This window comes from Numida meleagris, chromosome 1 (assembly GCF_002078875.1).
Source record: "Numida meleagris isolate 19003 breed g44 Domestic line chromosome 1, NumMel1.0, whole genome shotgun sequence".
NCBI classification, from domain to species: Eukaryota; Metazoa; Chordata; class Aves; order Galliformes; family Numididae; genus Numida; species Numida meleagris.
In genome coordinates this window covers 187025255-187045334 of record NC_034409.1, presented here as the reverse complement: position 1 = coordinate 187045334, position 20080 = coordinate 187025255, and the positions used below count along the sequence as shown (strand labels likewise).

At 47.8% G+C, this 20080-nt stretch overlaps 1 protein-coding gene across 3 annotated transcripts in view; it reads left to right on the top strand.

The window, feature by feature from the left end:
* The window catches only part of RAB30 (RAB30, member RAS oncogene family), a 40912-nt gene that overhangs the window by 18198 nt on the left and 2634 nt on the right, over positions 1 to 20080 (top strand). For 2 of the 3 annotated variants that reach the window (XM_021382407.1, XM_021382419.1), the window contains exons 2-4: positions 12678 to 12778; positions 14277 to 14360; positions 17849 to 18032. In XM_021382407.1, coding sequence (XP_021238082.1) covers positions 12686 to 12778; positions 14277 to 14360; positions 17849 to 18032 — 361 coding nt within the window. In that variant the 5' untranslated portion in view covers positions 12678 to 12685. Of the gene's footprint in view, positions 1 to 962; positions 1089 to 12677; positions 12779 to 14276; positions 14361 to 17848; positions 18033 to 20080 lie in introns of all 3 variants that reach the window. The other variant, XM_021382411.1, reaches the window with a different exon arrangement.

Genomic DNA, 20080 nt, shown 5'->3' with positions numbered 1-20080 from the left:
GTGCTTTGGGAGATCGTGGGCTGTGTCACAGGGCTGTCACACACTAACAGCATCCAGAGGGTGAGTATCGGTGCTGCAGAAGCTGCAGTTGTGCCGCCCTGTTCTTTGCAAATGCAAAACTCTATCAGCAAATCTCTGCAATAATTTATTACCTGGGTGGCTGGAGATGGGGAGAAGCTGAGCTTGGGAGCAGAGGTGAGCAGAGGTGAAGACGTGATTTATCAGGGCCAGACTGTTGTGACAGGTGCTGCACTTTAATGTGTGCGTACACACGAGAAGCTTGGTGCTGTGGGCTTCTGCCTGCCTTTGTCCTCAAGGTACCACTTGCTGCTCTGGCTCTAAATAATAAGGCTGAGGGACCCTTCCTCTGCAACGCTTGCTCTTGGGAACGATACTGTTGCTGGGGGTGTCACTGCAGAGGTGGGAGATCTGAAGCAGAAAGCTTATACTGAGAGCTATTTTTTTTTGCTTTTGAGGATTTCTTTTAGTGTCAGTTTTAACCCGTACAGACTCTTGAATTGCAGCCATCCACCATGGGTGGGTAACTGTACTTTAGCAGTGGGTTTGGATATGTGAAATGTACTGTCACCATCTGAAAGTCTGAGTGAATTGAGAGCTGGCCACATGTTTATTAAAATTTGGCCAGAAAATGAATATAGAATCATCCTCTAGGTTGGAAAGGACTTTCAAGATTATCAAGTCCATTCCTTACATCATGAAGAGATCTCTGGTATTCTTACAAAAACCTTATTCAGGAGCCATCATTATGAGAAATGGCCCTCATGGAGATATGGTATTAGTGATAGTGAAGGTACTTTTCTATAGAAATGGAATTCTGGGAGGTGCATGCATGGCCAGCAACTGCAGGGTTGGGATGGCTTTGTGGCATCACTCCTGTTCTGTTTCCTCATTTCAGCTGTGAGCTGCCTCTCTGAAAACAAAACCTCTCTGTATTCCTGCAGGTCAAACTGGAGCATTGCAACAAAACCTGAAAGGATGAATAGACACAGTAATTCATAACCTGCCATTGCTTTGGTTGAGCTTTGGAACGGGCTGCTCAGAGAAGTAGTGGAGTCCCAACCCTGGAGGTATTTAAGATCTGGACAGGACCTAAGGGACATAGTTAAGTGGTGGGACTTGGTAGGTCAGATTGGTGGTTGCACCTGGTGATCCCAAAGGTCTTCTACCTTCAGGAGCCACTGCCCGTCCTTTGTCCCTGGGCTCCCACTGCCATTTGGGGCCGTGAAGTCACCTGCAGCCTAGATCCGAGCGGAGTAAAATTTCCTTCTGCTCTCCCATCCCCAGAATCCTTCCCATCTAGGTTGGGTTACAGCTGGCAGGGCTTGGGAATAGCTGGGACCTTCCCTCGGAGTCAGCAGGGCTTAGATCGGCATAAACCAGTTGTGAAGCTACACCCAGCTCTCTGTTTTTTCCCCTTTCTTCCCCCTCTGAACAATTTGTTTTCATGAAACATCTGCTGCTCTGGCAGATTCTTGTCGTTAAAAATATTCTGGAGCCTTTTTTTGCAGAAGTGCAGCTGCCTGTGTATTCCTTATCAGCTCAGTTGAAGGTTTGCTGTCAAATGAGAGCATTTTTGAGGGGAAAATGCTTGCGCTGGCAGTGTGATTCTGTTATGAAGCAGAGGTTTGTGCGTGCAAGTACGTATGCAGTGTGCTTCCTGGATGGAAATGACTGAGGGTTATGAATTGCTTCTGGTAACTGATGCTATTGCATTGTCTCTGCCATCTTAACAGGGCCCTGGAACTCCTAACTCTTATTTTATTGTACTCTTCTGTCACTGCACGTTCAAAAACCATTAAATTCTGGAAATATTCCACTAAAGTGCAGCAAAGCCCTTGGGAAGGCTTTGTTACAACACTCCGGGCTGTTGCAAAATGTTTGAGGGATGCTGCTTAGGGGTCAAGATCCTCAATGAAGTGTGACATGTCCAAATAAGCAGGATGTGATGCATTTATTTTTTTCCAGGAAAACCTGATTATTTTTTTTTTAATATGGTTTGTACTACAGCTGCAGTGTCTTGGCTTTTGCAGTCTTGGCTTTGAGTGTCGCTGCTTGTAACTGTAGTGGGAGAGCGTGCATCTCCTCTTTAGAGATCTGGTGATACAGGATGCAGACTGAACCTAGCAGAAACGAGTAGCAAGATACCGTCTGCTCCTCAGGAGGTGTAGCAGTCTGAATATTAATAACATCAAGCCAGTGGGTGAAGTGTGGTGTCAGGAAGGATTTTTTTTCTTGCTTATTTCTTCTTCCCTTTACTGCTGGTATTGATGATTTACTGTTGTATTTTGGAAATGCTACCTGTAAGTCCAATATATCTGTCCTAAGCCACTGATCCAGGAGCCCAAACCTAAGCTTTTTGTGGATCCTGTTGTCTGAACAAGCGTCAAACTTTCATCTTATTATAACAGTTAGCTTTTTGATTGCTACAGATAGACAAAGATCTTCTACCATTCACCCATAAGCCCACATTTCTGTTTTTGTTGCCAAAGCTTTTTAGTGATGGCACATAGAATCATAGAATGGCCTGGGTTTAAAAGGACCATAATGATCATCTAGTTTCAACCCCCCTGCTATGTTCAGGGTCACCGACCACTAGACCAGGCTGCCCAGAGCCACATCCAGCCTGGCCTTGAATACCTCCAGGGACGGGGCAGCCAGCTTCCTTGGGCAACCTGTTCCAGTGCGTCACCACTCTGAGTGAAAAGCTTACACCTAATATCTAACCTAAACCTCCCCTGTCTCAGTTTAAAACCATTCCCCCTTGTCCTATCACTATCTATCCTCATAAACAGTTGTACCCCTGCTTGTTTATACGCTTCCTTCAAGTACTTGAAGGCCACAGAGAGGTCTCCCCGGAGCCTTCTCTTCTCCAAGCTAAATAAGCCCAGTTCCCTCAACCTTTCCTCATAGGAGAGGTGCTCCAGCCCTCTGATCATCTTGGTGGCCCTCCTCTGAACTCATTCCAAGAGCTCTGCGTCTTTCTTGTGCTGAGGGCCCCAGGCCTGTATGCAGTACTCCAGATGGGGCCTCACAAGAGCCGAGTAGAGGGGGACAATCACGTCCCTCTCCCTGCTGGTCACTCCTCTTTTAATCACATCTTGCCTTCAGAGTGTTGCTGAATTGTTGTTTCATCCCCACTAATAGAGGTTGGTGAAGCTCATCCTCAGCAAAGGTCAAGGTTCTGTTGTCACTCTGAGGTGGATATCTGTGTGATGCGTAGCTGTCAGCTTGGTGCTCAGTAATCTTTGGTTGATCACAACAACTGGGAGAAGTTGCTCAAGGACTGGGGAAATAAGTGTCACTTATGCCTTCAAAAAAAGCTAGAATGAGGAGCCAGGGAAGTAGGGGCTGGTCAGCCTTACCTTGATCCTTGGGTAGGTGTTGAAGCAGCTAATCCTGGAAACCATTTCCAGGCACACGAAGGACAAGAGAGCACCAGGAGTAGTCAGCATGGATTCACTTGATGGAAGTCACGCTTGACCACCTTGCAGAGTTTGTGTGATGAAACTACAGGCCTGGTAGATGAGGGGGGAGCTGTGGATATTGTCTACATAGAGTTCAATGAGGCCTTTAAAACTGACCCCTCCAAGAGCCTCATAGATAAGCTGATGGTGTCTGGGCTGGGTGGGCAAACAGCGAGGTGAATTGTCTGGATGGCCCAGCCCAGAGCCTGGTGATCAGTGGAGCAGTCTACTTGAAAGCTAACAGCAAGCAGTATACCCCAGGGGTGATACTGGGCCCGGTCCTGTTTAATATCTTTATTAATGATCTGGATAATAGGGCAGAGTGTACTCTCAGGGAGTTTGCTAATGACACAAAACTGGGAGGAGTGGCTGATGGCTGTGCTGCCATCCAGAGGGACCTTCGCAGGCTGAGGAAATGGGATGTATCAGGCAGAGCATTGCCATCAGGTCGATGGAAGGCCTGCAGACTGTGGGTTGCCATTGTGCTGGCCCAGAGTGGCCTTGCTGGTGGCTTGGCACAGCATGGCATGACATGAATGGCATGGAAGAGCATGGGACAGGAGCTAACTGCAGCCAGGAGCCCACAGCCCAGGACACAGCGTCGAATGCTAATCTCAGCCACATGAAAGCAAGATTAGAAGAGGTGTAATTAATTAATTGTTACTTCTACTAGGTTTGATGGAGAAGCAATGTAAATCACAGGTTGGCTTGAGCAGGAGTTAAGAGGTAGAAATAACTTTTTTTTTAGTTAAAAAAGCATTCTTACAAAACAGAAACTTATCAACAATTTAAAAAAAAAATTCAGACTATAGTCTTTGACGCAAACAAAACCCAATGGTAAACAGCAGTGAGATTTGTCTTTGTCTTTAAAACTCAATAAAGTTTTCTTGGACATGCTTTTCTAACCCACACCATCTAATGTCATGGAATCATAGGAGTTGGAAAGGACCTCCGGGGATCATAGAGCCCAACCCCTGCTAAAAGCAGGTTCCTTACAGCAGGTTGAGCAGGAAAGCATCACATTTCACAGTACAGTTATGGCACTTATGACACTGGATAATGATAAAAACACTTATGCTGCATTTGTAACCTCATTTGAGTCACAATGTTCTGGTAAATATCTTATACAAATCTTTAGTTATGATAGCTTTTCTCTTAGCAAAAATGCTGGTGTCAGACAGTCTAATGCGGCAAAAATTGTATCAGAACTCTGTCACCCAGTGCCAGAATATATCCATATATGACTGTGACACCATTCAAACCCATGCCAACCCCATGAATGAATGCACCTTGAGATTTCTTTGCATTTTCCCCGCATACCTTTCTTCTGCATCAAAATCGATTCATTCCGCCTTTGGCATTATGACGCCAGAGGCTGTTTCCCTTGGGGATTGCACAGATAGGGGTAACGTAGCTGGTGTTGCTACTTCTCCTTTTGGTTCACCTGTGGTGGAGCGGCAGCTGCCCAAAACACAGCTCTGTAAAGGGCAGGTTTTTTCCCTGTTGCAGAGAGCTGGACACACAAAGCTTTCCTGGCTTTTCTGTGCAAAGCACGGTCCAGTTGATTCTTGGCTGTGGTTTTAAAAAATCTTTTTTTTTTCTTCATTTGGGAAAAGGCTGCTGTTTTTGAGTGGATAAAACAGCATTTTTGGCTGGATTTCTGGCAATGCAATTTTTCCACGTTTGGAAGTCAGCCTGTCTGCTGTGCTGGCTGATTCTTTAACCTCTTCCATGCAAAAATGCATTGCAGTGCAGTATACAACTTGATCTTTGGAATGATTGTTGTGCACATCAGCATGTTTTTCAGTCCTAATAAATGATTTTTAAAAAATTTTTCAAGTAGTATGTGTGTGATTTTTCCTAAGTAATGCAGAAATTAGATTAGTTCATCTATCCGTGTGAGGAGCATCATCACTGATTAACAGTTGGGTCCTCAAATATATCTGATGGAGTGTAACTTATTATCTGTGTGGGGGATCTTGCATTTCTGTGGCCGTTCCCAATGCCAAAGAGCGTTGTAAGTGTTATCAAGTGAAGATGATAGAAAAAAAATTGAGAAATTACCTTTCCAGAAGATGAGAAATTTAAGTGAGGATTCTGGACCACAGAAACTGATTTGCCTGATCTCTCCTGAAGAGCCTTTGGTAAGACTGAGACCTTCAGTGATGTGCCTAACCCAAGTACCACCCATCCTTCAGCCATCCAACAAAAAGTGATTAGTGAGGTACGTTAATCCCGCTTTTGATGCTGGTGCTGGCAAAGCACCATGGAAGATGTTAAGGCGTGTGGGGGATGAGCAGGGGATCTGAGACAGCCATCATGGCTTCACCAAGTGCAGATTGTGCCTGACCAATGTGCTGGCCTTCTGTGATGGAGCGAAGCCATCAGTGAGTGGATGGAGGGAAGACAACTGATGTTGTCTACCTGGATGTCTGCAAAGCCTTTGACATGATTGGGCACCACATCCTTGTCTCTAAATTGGAGAGAAATGAATCTGAAGGGTGGACTGTTCGGTGAATAAGGAATTGTTTGGATGGTTGTTGTCAGGGCCAGAGAATTGTTGTCAATGGCTCTATGGCCAAGTGGAGGTCAGTGATGAGTGGTCCCCCAGGGGTCTGTCCTGGGACTTGTACTCTTTAACATCTTTATCAGTGACATAGGCGATGGGATTGAGTGCACCCTGAGCAAGTTTGTGGATGACACTGAGCTGAGTGGTGCAGTTGATATGACAGAAGGAAGGGATGCCATCTGGAGAGACCTGAACAAGCTTGAGAAGTGGGCTCATGAACCTACTGAGGTTCAGCAAGGCCAAATGGAATGTGTTGCACTTGGGTCAGGGCAATCCCAGATATAAGACTTCACCCTGCACTGGACATCATCTACACAAAGACTTTTTTGCCATTAGGGAACAACAGGAGTGCCTGAAAATCCAAAAACTGCTTCTAAATGTGAGATCTGCAACCTACAGCATTAAGCAGAAAGGGCAGATGGAGAGGACAGTCTACAGTTCGTTGTCTGTGAAAGTTGGTATTTGCCCATGGGCCGTGCCAAAGCTGGGCCTTCTGGTGCTGTGAGCGTGGGCATCACCTCCAAGCATCCTGCTCTCCTGAGCATCTTCTGCCCAGTGAAGCAGAGCTCCTGCTCTGGGCTCTTCTGAGAAACGATATTGGTACTGGATTTACCTGGTGAGGCACGAGTCACTGGTCGGGGTGTAACTTACACATACTTCTTGAGGCCAAGGAATGTATGACCCAATTGAAATAGCTCAGCGAGCTGCAAGTTTTCCCTCATGGCAAAAGAGGTAAGGGGGAGAGCTGTGTGCTCTGTGCTGTCACTGATGCAAAACCCCTCAGCTTTAGCGTTTTTATTAATTACAGAAATATCTCTGTGAGACACGAGAGCTTGTACCTGCCACTGAACTCACTTAGTTTCTGTAGAAGAAATAGCCTGATCAAAGGCACAAGGAACAGGAATCTCAACAAATAAAATTCTTGGGTAGGGTTGAGGTTTTCACAGTATGCTACTTTTTCCAGTTGGAAACCTTGTATGCAGTGCTGATGGGGCTGCAGCATGCAGGGCAGCCCTGCACATCCCTGTGCTGTGTGCTTAATGCCTCCTGGGAGCATCAGTTGGAATTACTGAGCCAGAGTTTGTCAGTGGTGACAAGTGCCTGGCAAGCCTAATGCACCTTGCAGTGCTGGATGTAGTAGCTATCTCTGCATGGAATATATACATCTGTGCTTTTGACTGGGAAATCGCGCTTCAAGGTATGGAATTTCTGCACTTGGAACCCTCTCCCTTCCTGTGAGGGACTGACCTTGATGAAGAGACACATTTAGGATTGGCAGTGTGCAGGCAGCTACATGCTGCTCCCCTGAAACAGCAAGCGTGATGGCAGGAGACAGGAAACATCAGGCTGTGCAGTCCCATGTGCACGGGATAAATCTTTCTCCTTGGATTTGGGAAAGATACCCCTGGAGTTTGAAAGTCCCACCTGAAGGAGAGTGTGGATCCCACCTGCAAGTGGCTTTGCTGCCACCAGCGCAGAGCAGGGCTGTGGCATGGCTAATCGCAGCTTTAATGGGGATGAAATCTTCTTAATTCTCTGTTTGGATGGAAAGAAAGTTCAGCCTTGTGGAGAGAAGGAGCGAGGAAGGTGGGCAAGGGCACGGGAGGAGATCCAGGCTTCTGCTTCTCAGAGGGACACGAGCCGGGCTCGTGCTTGGCAGGCACAGGAACCTGCTCGAGCTGGCAGGTGCTCTGGAAATAGAAGTATTTCATCCTGCCTTATGTAATGCAGCATGTCCAGAGCTGAGTCCCCTGCAATTTTCTGGCCCGCAAGGGATAATTTTCTGCTTGAAATCTTAGCCTTAGCAGTGAATTTCCTTGATCATATGGCATGTGCATTCAATGTGATATCTGTATACATAATTGCTGCTGTTTGAACTTCAGTTATTTAGGTAAATATGTTTATGGCTGTTGGGTGATTAAGAGCAGAAAATCTTTGTTCTTTGAGTTGTATAAATACATCCAAATGTGCCCTGCCCTACTGGTTAGCTATGGCAGTGGAAGGGGCTGCACATCCGCCTCTGCATCTAATTGTAGTAGGTAGTAAATGCATACTGTGGGGTTAAAAGGTAGAGAGGACTGGAATGTGTATTATTGGGGTTTCTGACTTCATTTAGCGCCTCAGTTTCAGTTTTTATCCCTAAATGTGAGAAGCCTCTGCAGTGTGGATTGAACTGGCTGTGGATAGTCATGCATGACCATGCATGGCCCTAAGCCTGCTCTGATTTGGGGCCAGTGGTACCCGACCGTGGCTGGTAAGCAGAATGTGCCCATGGAGCCTTCTGACGCATCGTGAGGCTGTAGGGATTGATAATCCATGAGAGGTGAGCATGGGCTCAAAAGCCTCTGCAACTCAGAGGGGACCGAGATACTGCAGGAATGTAGAAACAAGTTTATTTCTGTTTTGTTCTTCTAAAACAGAGGCGTTGAAACACTCGTTTAGACATAAAAGATTTTTGACTTCAGATGAAGGCTGCTCATGTTCCCTCAGGACGCGTTATCTGGTGATCTGGTGTGCAGAGGTTGGCACTCCTTGAGGTCAGCTGAGTTAGTCTTGATCCTTTGAAGTCTTACACTTCTCATGGGCCAAAACGACTGGGGCAAAACCATCATCATAGAGTCTGCTCTTGTCAGGCTTAGAGGTGAAGAGTTATCCTCAAGCAAAGGAGTCAAGAGAGAAGAGCCAAACGTTTCAGCACCTAAAACCCTCATTCATACTTGTGTGTTTTGGGCAGGGACTATGATGACTCACTAGTGTGAAAGCTGGTGAGGGACATGCAGGGTAGAAGTTGCCTCCATTTGAAGGAGAACCCAATCGCTTTGAAGCCATGAATACCTCCCAGCTGGTTTCTGATCCTCTGCCCTGTGTTTCTGCCACTTATTTGTTACTCAGAGAGATTGAGTATGGCATGGTCTCAAGTTGCACCAGGGGAGATTCAGGAGAAATTTCTTCTCTGAAAGGGTGGTCAGGTGCTGGAATGGGCTGCCCAGGGAGGCGGTGGAGTCACTGTCCCTGGAGGTGTTCAAGAAACATTCAGATGTTGTACTGAGGGACGTGGTTTAGTGGGGAAATATTGGTGATAGGTGGATGGTTGGACTGGATGATCTTGGAGGTCTTTTCAAACCTTGGTGATTCCATGGTCAAAGCCAGTCAGAGATGGGGAGGAGTCCTCTGTGCCCGTCCAAGGTAATGGGTGAAAAATTATGGCAAAAAGAAGATAAAATAATTACTTCAGATGGTAGAGAGGGCAGTAAACTGAAATGGACCAGGGAAAATATTAGGTGAACAGAGCAAATTCAGGGAAAAGACATCACGTTGGGGAATAAACTAAAACATGCATGGAAACGATATTCCCTAAAGCATGTATTTGCTGCAGAGAAACTCCTTGCCTTGTGAACAGAAGCAGTTAGGAGTGTATCTCCTCCATCAGCTGTGCAGTTTCACATTTAGAGACAATGAAGAGTCCATGGCAGGGTAAAGCAGAGGGCCAAGTCCTGCTGACCATGCTTACAGAAGGGTTTCAATAACTGTGACCCTGGGTGAAGGAAGAAGGACTATTGGATCCCACTGGTTCTCCCTGCATGGTGTAGGCAGTCCACAGCTTCTACGTGTCCTCTTTTTGGGTTTTCAGGTTGGATATTATGAAAGGTTTATTCTCAGAAGGAGTGGTAATGCATGGGAACAGGCTGCCCAGTGAGGAGGTGGAGTCACCGTCCCCTAAGGTTTTCAAGAAAAGGGTAGATGTGGCACTGAGGGACATGGTTAGTGGGCATGGTGGGGGTGGGACAGTGGTTGGATGAGGTGATCTTAGTGGTCTTTTCCAACCTTAATGATTCTATGATTCTTACTGGAGCTGGAGCTTGCATGTGGGAGCTTGCCCACACATGGGAGGAAGGACTGAGGAAGCACCTATCCCTGCTCAGTGCTTTGTTACGTGTGGATCTCTACAGCCTTCTGGTTGAATTAGAGTTAAACCTTGAGAAATGCCAGAGCACTGTCCTGCCCAGGGAAATCCCCTGAGCCTGCAACGTGCCCTGCCATCCTAAGGCTGTGGTGCCATGGCAGGGCCACCTCTGCTGGTGCTCACTCAGCTTTGATTCGCCCAACCCGGATACTTGTACCCCCCTGTAACTTTGTGCCAGCCTTGAGCTTTCCTCCTCCTTCATGCCAGGGCAGGGCATGTCTCTGGCTCGGTTTGTGGTCAGAGTGGAGGTTTAAACAGATGTGCTGGGTGGGGAGGGCTGGTTGAGGCGTGGATGAACATCCCACCCCTGCCCTTCAGCTGCAGCCCCAATGCCCTGAAGCACAACAGTGATACAAGGCATAGCCCTGTGCCTGCAAACACAAGAAAAAGGAATAGAACAAAAAAATAAGGATAAAAAAAAAGAATCCTATGCTTTAAAAAGGAAAAAAAAAAAAAAAAGTAGTGTGTGTTATATTGCCGAGAGCGGGCAGAGGTTGGGACACATCTTCCCTGGGGAGCAGGAGCATTGCATGCGACTGAGTCAGCGGGAAAGGTCACTCGGCCAAAAGGCTGGGGCTGGGAAGGAGGAGATTTCATAAGGGAAACTGCTGCAGTGTTTTCGTGTTCAGTGCTGACAGCGTGACAGCTCAGTGTGTGTGCACATCGGAACACCAGTTCTTGTGGGTGGCGGGCATAGGGCAGCCGTGGTCAACCTCAGCCGCCCTTCGAATTTCTTCTTTGCTTTCTTTCTCCCCTCCAGTTCTCCCACGCCCACTGCACCCTCTTCAGTTCTGGCCTTTAATCTCCTCGTCACACTGTTTGTTTTACATCTCTGGCTTCTCCTCCAGCTCCAGTTTGGGGGGCCATTATCACATCTGATTAGTCTTGGAGCCTAATGAAGAGGATCAGACATAACTCCAGGGTATGTCTGAGCCATTTAGCCTTTCTGAGCTCAAAGATCTGCAGAGCAAGTTTATTTTTAAGGTTCCCGAGAAGATAAATTTGAATGTTGGATTGTTTGGGATACGAGTAATATAAATGAAATTGCTCCAGGGTAGCAACGTCCTCTGGGATTCGAAGAATCCCAGGGATAATTATCCAGTGCTGAGTAAGTCTCGATAGTCTTGAAATAGCTTTTAGGAGATGATCCCATTTTTCTTTGTGCTGGCTGGTCTGAAAGCTCAAAGCCATATATTAGCACTTGATTATGAGAGGAGCGTCGACGCGTTCCTAACACTGCACTATCCAGGGAAAGCCAGGCATGGAAACACAAAACTCTCATATGAAATAACAGCCCTGGGAAAACAAACGGTAGCATTTGGAAGCCTGCTTTTTGAGGTCCTGCTGCTGCGTGTTGGAGCAAGGTGAGGTCAGAGCATCCTCAGGGCTGCTCCAGCTGTGTGCGGCACCGCGCAAGGAGCAGGCTCTGGCTCAGCAGTGACGTGGCTGTGCAGTGACTCAGCTGCGCCCTCCTGACTGTCAGCCGGTGTGATGCAGATCATTAGTCACTAATTGGTGTGGTTAGCCTTTTTTTAGGCTCCTGAAGAGGCCAAGGGTCGCACTAACACCAAGCAGATGAATTGGTCTTTCACCTTGCCAGCCTTTGGGTCCATCAGGTGATGCGCAGAGAGCTATTTTGCTGTGCTCTGTCAGGCTGACTCAACCTTGTGAGCCAAATGGGGCTTGACAGAGGACAATTCCCTAATACTCTTTTTCTTCTTTTTTTTCTCACCGCCCTCCATCCCCTATGCTGCCCGTCTTTGCTCCATCTCCTTATCCATAACCTCTGCGTACCAGTGGATTGGGTACCACACTCAGATACCCAGATGACGGCTGTGGATCTGTCTCTTTATCAAAGCCTTCTATGCCATTACCCCTGACCAGTCATGAGGACAGGTTTTTGCCACCAACTGCGATACGTGCATTTGCTTGAAAACTCTCTTCTCTGGCCATGGCACCAGCAGCACCCTTGGGTGCACTGGAAAGGAGCTGTGGGTCTGGCATCGCTTGCTTGGCTGCAGCAAGCTCTGCATCTGTGCTTGGTCCTTCCCATGCTTTAAAAAACCAAAGGAAGCCCTGTAGGTCTTCCCCGTGTAGGCAGCCCTGCCCTTGTCCTGTGACACTGCCAAAATTCCAGTGTGAGCATCCTGGCAAGGAGCTGCACAGGGATGTTTGTGGCCGTGCTATGTTCCCCTTCATCTCTTCTGTCTTCTCTTCCCATTTGACATTTATGCCAAGCTATTCTCATAAAGTTTTGCTTTGGTTTTATTTTTATCCAATTTCCCAGCACCCTCCCCTCACCCCAGCTCTGTGTGCCCTAAGCTGAAGGCAGCACTGATGACTCACAGGATGGCACGAAAGCCAGAAGCTGGCTGAAGCCATGCAGCGGGTGACGCTGCTGGAGCTGCATGGACTCTGCCTGTGCAGTGCCACCAGCATAGGACAGGCTTGTGTCCCTTATCTGGGGAGGCTGCACGTGCTGGGGAGACCTTTGTTGTGATAGTTGGAGGGATAAAGTCCAATGGGAAAGGAAGGGCATTTCCCTGGCGGGAAGGAGTCCAAACTCAGAGCCGTCCCGCAGCAGAACTGCACAGCCAGCGTGAGGACACCGCTTCAGCCACAGCTTTGGTTCACTCTAGTCATTGTCCCTCCCTTGCAGCTGCGTAAATGAGTATGGAAGATTATGATTTCCTCTTCAAAATTGTTTTAATTGGCAACGCCGGTGTGGGGAAGACCTGCTTGGTGCGACGCTTCACCCAGGTAAGGTTGGGCGCCTGTTGGCTGCGGGGCGTTGGGTGGGAGCGTGGGTGTCTCTACCAGCACTCCATCTCCATGGGGTTTTGTTGTCCATGCTTGTGTCCCTGTGTCACCCGCAGTGAGGTACCAGCACGAGCACTGCATCAATACTTGGTGCTGTACGTGGTCCTGCTGGGGCTCTGGCTATAAGGACCTCCTGGTGCTCTCTCCATGGACTTTCTCATTCCCATCCCTCTAGGGTGGACCAAGCTGCTGCTGCACAGAGCTCTCCCTAGCGTTGTCTATCAGTAGTCAAATTAATTAGTCTGGATCCTGGGCTATCAGCCCAGGGTTTTCTGTTAACATCAGACCCCCTTTAGGGTTTACACCTGAGGAGTTAATGGGGGCACTTAATGAGTTAAAGCAGTGTGAAATGGTGCTGGCAGCAAAATGAGACGTTCTGGCAAGAATCTGTGCTCCCTATGTTTGTGGCTTTACATACAGCAGCTCCCAGAAACCTTTCAGTAACAGTGGGGGCTGGTGAGACCGTATCTGCCTGGTTGCTGAAAATGCAAAGGGTTGAGAACTGTCTTTGCTTTTTTTGTGACAGAATAGCAGGGAAGGAAGCAGGCGTCTGTAATTTGGGCTAAGAGTTTGCATGATGCACTATGAAATGCAACTTATGTGGTTTTTTTTGTTTGTTTTAAAGCTAATAATGTTAAACTTGCTCTCTGATTGCCTGTACTAGCTGATGGCAATGAAGCTGGTCGGACCAGAAGGGTTAACTGCAAAATCTGCTGCCGCTACTCCTTGCACTTTGGCAGCGTTGTTGCTGCTGTAGGGGATGGCTGTGCCCCAAAACCAACACAGCTTTGCAGGCTGGGACTCCAGAAATCAAAAAGCTTTGCTTGTTTCTATTTGGTTGGCTGTCCTCCTCCTTTCTGGAAGTTGAGAACTTCCAGCTGCAGGCTGTGCTCTGGGAGGAGGATCCAGCTGCTCGGGAGCTGTTGGGGGTGCCTGGACACTCCTTTGAAGGTTCCCATCTCTTTCAATCAAGGCAGTGGAAAATTGGATCAGAGAGCCTTTGCCTCCTGTGCACTCAGAAGAGGCAGGAGGGATTTTCCCCTCGCCTTTTCCCTTCCTGCATCATAGAATCCTAGAATACCCCAAGTTGGAAGGGACCCACAAGGAACTGCAACTCCTGGCTGCTCATAGGACCACCTAAAGTTCAAAGCTGGGGAAATGTCATTTTTGTTTAACTTCCCATAAGACCTGGCAGTGGATTTTGTGGCTTTTCCCAGTGGGTGCAGTGGGGATGGGTCAGCGTGCAGACCCTGTCCCCACTGCCTGAGGCAGCAGAGAATGCAGTCGCGCCTTTCAGTGCAGCTCCTTCAAGGATGTGCTATTTAAATGATGGAAATAAGTGTCTGGGGAACTGGGCAAGGGAGGAGCAGGGATGGGGACACCCAGAGGGAGTCTTGCCTTGCTACAGAACTTGTTTAACAAAACTGTTTTCTTTCAGGGGCTTTTCCCACCAGGCCAAGGAGCCACGATTGGGGTTGACTTCATGATTAAAACCGTGGAGATAAATGGTGAAAAAGTAAAGGTAGGAACATGATGGTTTTTGTTATAAATTCATCTGGTGGCGTGATAGTTTGGCTTTCTTGCTTCAGCCCTCCTGCTGCTAGGTTTGTGCACATGGAGAGGAGTGAAGAGATCACAGTACCGGTGCTTTGCTCAACTGGTTGAAGTGAGCTCTTCCACTCTCCAAAACAGGGTGTTTGCAAACAAATTATCACCTTGTCCTCTGCTACCTTCAGAAACTAGCCAGGGTATTGTTTGACAAGGAGCTGGGTGAAAACACACTGGGACCCAAGCTAACGCTTTAATGGGAGCTGTGGTTCAGTTCCAGTGCCCAGAGACGCTGGCTGGTGCCTCTTACACCATTTGAGATTTCACCAGAGCTATTGTGGTGTTCAAGACCTGTGAGAAGAGTATGAAGCTCCTATGTCAAGGTGGCCAGAGTCCCCGAGCTGCTCCTGGAATTATTTTTCCTGTGTTAAATACCTGTCCACAAGCATTGAAGTGAAAAACAGCATTTTTTCCCTTGCTGCCTTCATCTTCTCTAGTGGTGAGCAAGTGGGAGGGTGGCAGCAGTGTGGCAGTGGCTGGATGTGAGATCAAGACCTATCTTCAAGCTTGTGGAAGTGGTGGGATGGAAACAGTGGGCTTGGGCAAATTTTCAGTCCTGCAAATTTTTCCACCTGTGTTTTAGTGCAGTTTCTTTTCTGTTTGTAGTAGAACGTCAGATGGAAGTCAGATTTTAAAAGCACCTTGCTGTGTGCGTAGCTGTACAAACCTAGCAGGTGGAGGACGGGAGGTGTAAATACCTTCATCAGATACAGACTGGGTTAACATTCAACACATTGCTGTGCATTTGGGACAGAGCAGCAAGTAGGAAAGCGCTGAGCATCACACATAGCCCTGTGCTGTTGGTGCTTGCTTTGATGGCCACAACGCTCATGAGCAAGTGTCCGATATAATGGAGTTGGCTGGGACACGGTTGATGCATGTTCAGGCTCCTAGAACAGTGGAGACATGCACTTTTCTGAGCCCTGGAGCTAGTAAGTCACAGAATCATAGGGGCTGGAAGGGACTGCTGGAGATCATCTCGTCCAACCCCTGCTTAAGCAGGCTCCCTAGAGTAGGTTACAAAAAATGAAGTACAGTGGAGTTTCTTTTCACCTTACCTACCTGCCATAATCCAGCTGCCTTGAGACTCTCCTGGTCAATGGAGGGAGAAATGCAGTCTTGGAGGAAGGCTTTCCCATCCACTACAGACACCTGTCCCTTCCTGGATGCTTCTCTGCTGCCATCTGTGTGTCCTGCCAGGTGCAGATGGAGCACCAACAGCTTTGCTCCTGTCTCAGGTCCAGGTTTTGAATGGCTGAAGTTAGCAGAAGTCACCAGCGTTGGGTCTTGCCGAAAGGCAGAAGGATTCCTGTTTGCTTCTTGAGCAAGCAGCGCTAGTGAGAATCAACATTTAATGAGCGGGAAAAGCGGGGATGACTCACAGCATGGAGTGGAAAAAATGACATCTCCATGCGCTGAGGCACTGCTGTGAGCTCGTGGAGCCGTGCCCAAGCCATGAGTGCCTCTGTGCCGGGCGGCATCTCCTGCAAGGCTGCTGGGATCCAGGGGCAGAGCAGAGCCGAGCCATGCACCAAGAAGGTTTTCAGACTTACAAATAAAAGAATTTCTGGGAGGAATAACTCTTTAGCTTTTAAAATTGCATTGGAAAGTCAGTGGAGAGGGACTTGCTAGCATGAGTTGTATGCAGGCCATTTCATATGGGAGGCTGCTAAGGGTCGCTGGCAGGTACCCCGGACAGCTCTCTGCAGCGTAGGGGTTTATGATCTATCTGATCATTTCTAACTGAACTAAATATATGTGCAGTGTGTGCTCTGAGGGGCTACACAAGTGTGGTGGTAATTACAGTGCCAGTCCCCGATAACCATCCTCACTGCTACAAACATATGGCTCTGCTACATGCACCTGTGATCTTATTGCAATTCCCTATATGCAGAAAGCTGAACGTAGGTGCCAAGTGCTGGGGCAGAGGGAAGCATCAGCTGCCTCTCAGGAAATGGACATCCAGGTAGCTGTTTCCTGCAGGTGGAGTCAGCCCTGGCCAGCAACAAACCGTCTGCCACTTTTGATTTCCAGTGTTACATGAAAGCAGTATGGTCAAGCCTTTATCAGTGCACAGATCTTCTCAGTGAAGGCAAAGCACTTATCTACTGAGAGTAACCAGTAGGCCAGACTGTAGGTATTTTTCCTGGGAAAGAGCTGGACGAGAAGTGTAACAAAGTTGTCAGTACTTTCTCCATCTGCAGAGTTAGGAAGCTGGTTTGTTTTGAAGGGGACTCACTTGTAATCTCAGTCTCCTGTGCACGTCATGTCACTCCTGGTTTTGTGTGGCCCTTAACTGCAGGTGCCACTTAAACACAGCTGTGCCAAGAGGTGAAGCACAAGGCTGCCAGGAGCTGTGAGCCAACAACAAATGCCTTTCTCCGCAAAAATGTACTTTTTCAAAATCATATCCCACATCTGAAAGCGGCTAAGGGGGGCTCTTGTTTCAAGCTAATGTATTTGTGATGAGTAGCTGACATAGTTTGACTTTGGAACTGGACTAGAATAAGGCTTCCTCTGTTGTGGGCTGCTGAATATATGGAAAAAATCTCAAATACTTAAACTTCTTCTTCCCAAAGTACACAGGGTTCTGGCTGGAAATCAGCCTTTCACATACTTAATTCTGAAGAGGGGAGCTTAAAAAATAGAGGCTGAAGCAGAGCAATGCTCTTTTATGCAGAAATGTGTTCCTTCTGAGTGGTTTTCTTCGCTGCCTTTTTGAAAAGTCGTGGTTTTGGTGGCCCACCAAAAGCTGTCAGATGGTCGAGTTATGAAAATGGTCTGAGTTCCATTCGCAGTGGGGAATGAATGTTGTTTTTCTGGACCTAGAGGGCTTGGCAAGCAGCGGTTCAACTCGTGACCTCTGAGCTGTAGTTAGGGATTGTGTTGATCACGTTGGGAAGGGAGGCGGCCAGCAGCGGGGTGGGACGTCTGAAGGAAACGTGTTGGAGGCCCTGGATGAGCCTGCGGATCTGAGCTTTGTCCGCCCTGTGGTTTCCACCCTCCAGTGCATCATCTCGGGATAAATCTGTGACTCTGAAAGCTCGAGGAGAGACTTTCCTGTTGCTCCTGCGACAGACCCTGCTGTGGGTCGGACCGCAGGGCAGGAGGAGACTTTCTGCCTGCGTCGCCCAGGCCAGCAGCTCTGTCCCCATGAAAGCCCCATGAGCGCTGCGGGGAAGTCGGCAGCAACGCCAGCTGACTTTGTGCCTTGCATTTCAATCTGCAAAGGCAGAAATGGAAACAAAAAAAGGGCTGGGGGGATGGGAAACCAAAGGGGAGAAGAGCAAAGCACTTTCTCAGCAGTGGTTGTACCCTGAAGGCGTTTAGGTCAAGAAAAAAACAAAAAAAAACAACCTTTAAATTATGTTTTTTCTCCTCTCCCCCTTGTTATGCCAAAAGCTGCAGATCTGGGACACGGCGGGACAAGAGCGATTCCGCTCCATAACGCAGAGCTACTACCGCAGCGCCAACGCCTTGATACTGACCTACGACATCACCTGCGAGGAGTCCTTCCGCTGCCTCCCCGAGTGGCTGCGGGAAATCGAGCAGTACGCCAGCAACAAGGTCATCACCGTGCTAGTGGGTAAGCGGCCTGGAGCGGGGTGAGCTGCCATGCAGGGTGCTTGGTGACAAAGAAGTGGCGTCTGCTTCGTGCGGTGATGCTCGAAGTGATGCAGCAGGTCTTGCTGCCATGCAGAGCTGGACCCACAAGTGGATATATGTGGGTCATTCCTCCTGCAGATGACCCCAAGGTGCTGATGGAGATGTTCAGGACTCTACAGCTGCCTGTCAAAGCATAGAATCGTAGGATCATTAAAGTTAGAAAAGACCTCTAAGATCATCTATAGTCCAACTGTCAGCCCATCCTCACCATGCCCACTGACCGTGTCCCTCAGTGCCACATCTCCATGGCTCTTGAACACCTCCAGGGACGGTGACTCCACACCCTCCCTGGGCACCCTGTGCCAATGCGTTTCTACTCTTTCTGAGAAGAAACTTTTCCTAATATCCAATTTGAACCTCCTCTGGCACAACTTAAGGCCATTTCTTCTTGTCCTATCGCTATTACCTGGGACAAGAGACCAACCCCTTCCTTGCCACAGACTCCTTTCAGGGCATTGGAGAGAGCTATCAGGTCTCCCCTGAGCCTCCTCTTCTCGAGACTGAGCAATCCCAGTTCCCTCAGCTGCTCCCCATAAGACTTGTGCTCCAGATCCTTCACTGTCTTTGTTGCCCTTCTCTGGATGTCCTGTCTCAAGCCTATGCTACTGCATGCAGAGGTGGATAATTGCCACGGCTTGGTTCCATGCAGGACTGAAGTGTTGATTGTGCAGCTCTACAGAGCTAAGAATGGGAACTTATCCCTTGTGACTCCCAGTTCAGATCTCTTCATGTAATTGAGGATATGTTCAAACTGTTGATGTGTGTAGAGTGATACTCCCCATAGCTATGGACAGCGGAGTCTTGGCTCAAATGTGGGAACGAGCTCAGGATGCAATAGCTGTGTGCATTTTAGCATTCATGGGTGAAGCAGAGATGGAAAACTGGGTATTTCTGCATGGGTTTTAGGGAACCTTAAAAGTCAATACTGAATGCCATGTTACTCTATAGCAGCTTCAGCTCAAGCTGAAGCAGACCTCAGGCCATCTGTCTGCTACAAGCAAGGTGAAGGTTATTTTGCTTACTCACGCTTCTCTATGCTCTGCTTTCTGTACCTGATAGTCAGAACTTGGCTTTTAAAGGCCCAAGAATATGTAAAGAGAAATAGAAATGTAACTTGAGGAAAGCCAGAAAGTTTCACTCTGCAGTACCATTTTTTCCTATAGTAGTTTGTTGTTTACGAGAAAAATCCAGAGCATTATAAAATATGTTCAACGTGTCTTTAAAGATCTGTTGAATTTTACATGCCCTGATAGTATTGCAAGTGAGCCTTGGGATTTAAGGAGCTTCCATGCAAGAAACTCATTACACTCCATAAGAAGAGTATGGCACATGTACAAATGGCACAGAAATAATTAATGACTAACGAATGTATACACGAATTTTTAGGGAACATTAAGTTAATTATCTGCATCTGCTGCATAAAATATAAATGATAACTGCCATAGCACCCACTTTGAAGACGGTAACACCCATAAACTGCTTTGAGCGATAATTTGTTTATAAAGGGTAACTTCAGTGAGTCCAAGAATTGCTTGGTCAGGAAAGAAGAGGGATTTTGCATGGAAGGAGGGCAATGGGAGGTGGCTTGCCTTCTCCCATGGATGCTCACGCCAGCTCCAGGCACAAGGCTGGGAGAGGTTTCCTCCTGACCCTGCAGAGTAACTGAACACAGCCCCCTGCTATCCTGTGCTTTATCTTCTTTGTAAGATTAATTTATGGCCCTAAGATTGTGTTTGAAGTGAAGTGGTCAGTAACAAGCTGTAGCTGTATCAGATGTTGGTTGGAGACGTTAATCAACTCCTTGATAAAACGAGCTCTGGAGGAAGGGGCTGGTTCCTTGACCCCCCTCGCTCTGTGAGCGCCCCAAGCCCATCCATGTTCCAAGCCAGATTGCTCACAGGGATATTTAATTAAACTAGGAGTGCACCTTCTGCACCAGACTCCCTTAAAGCTTGTAATGACATGAGG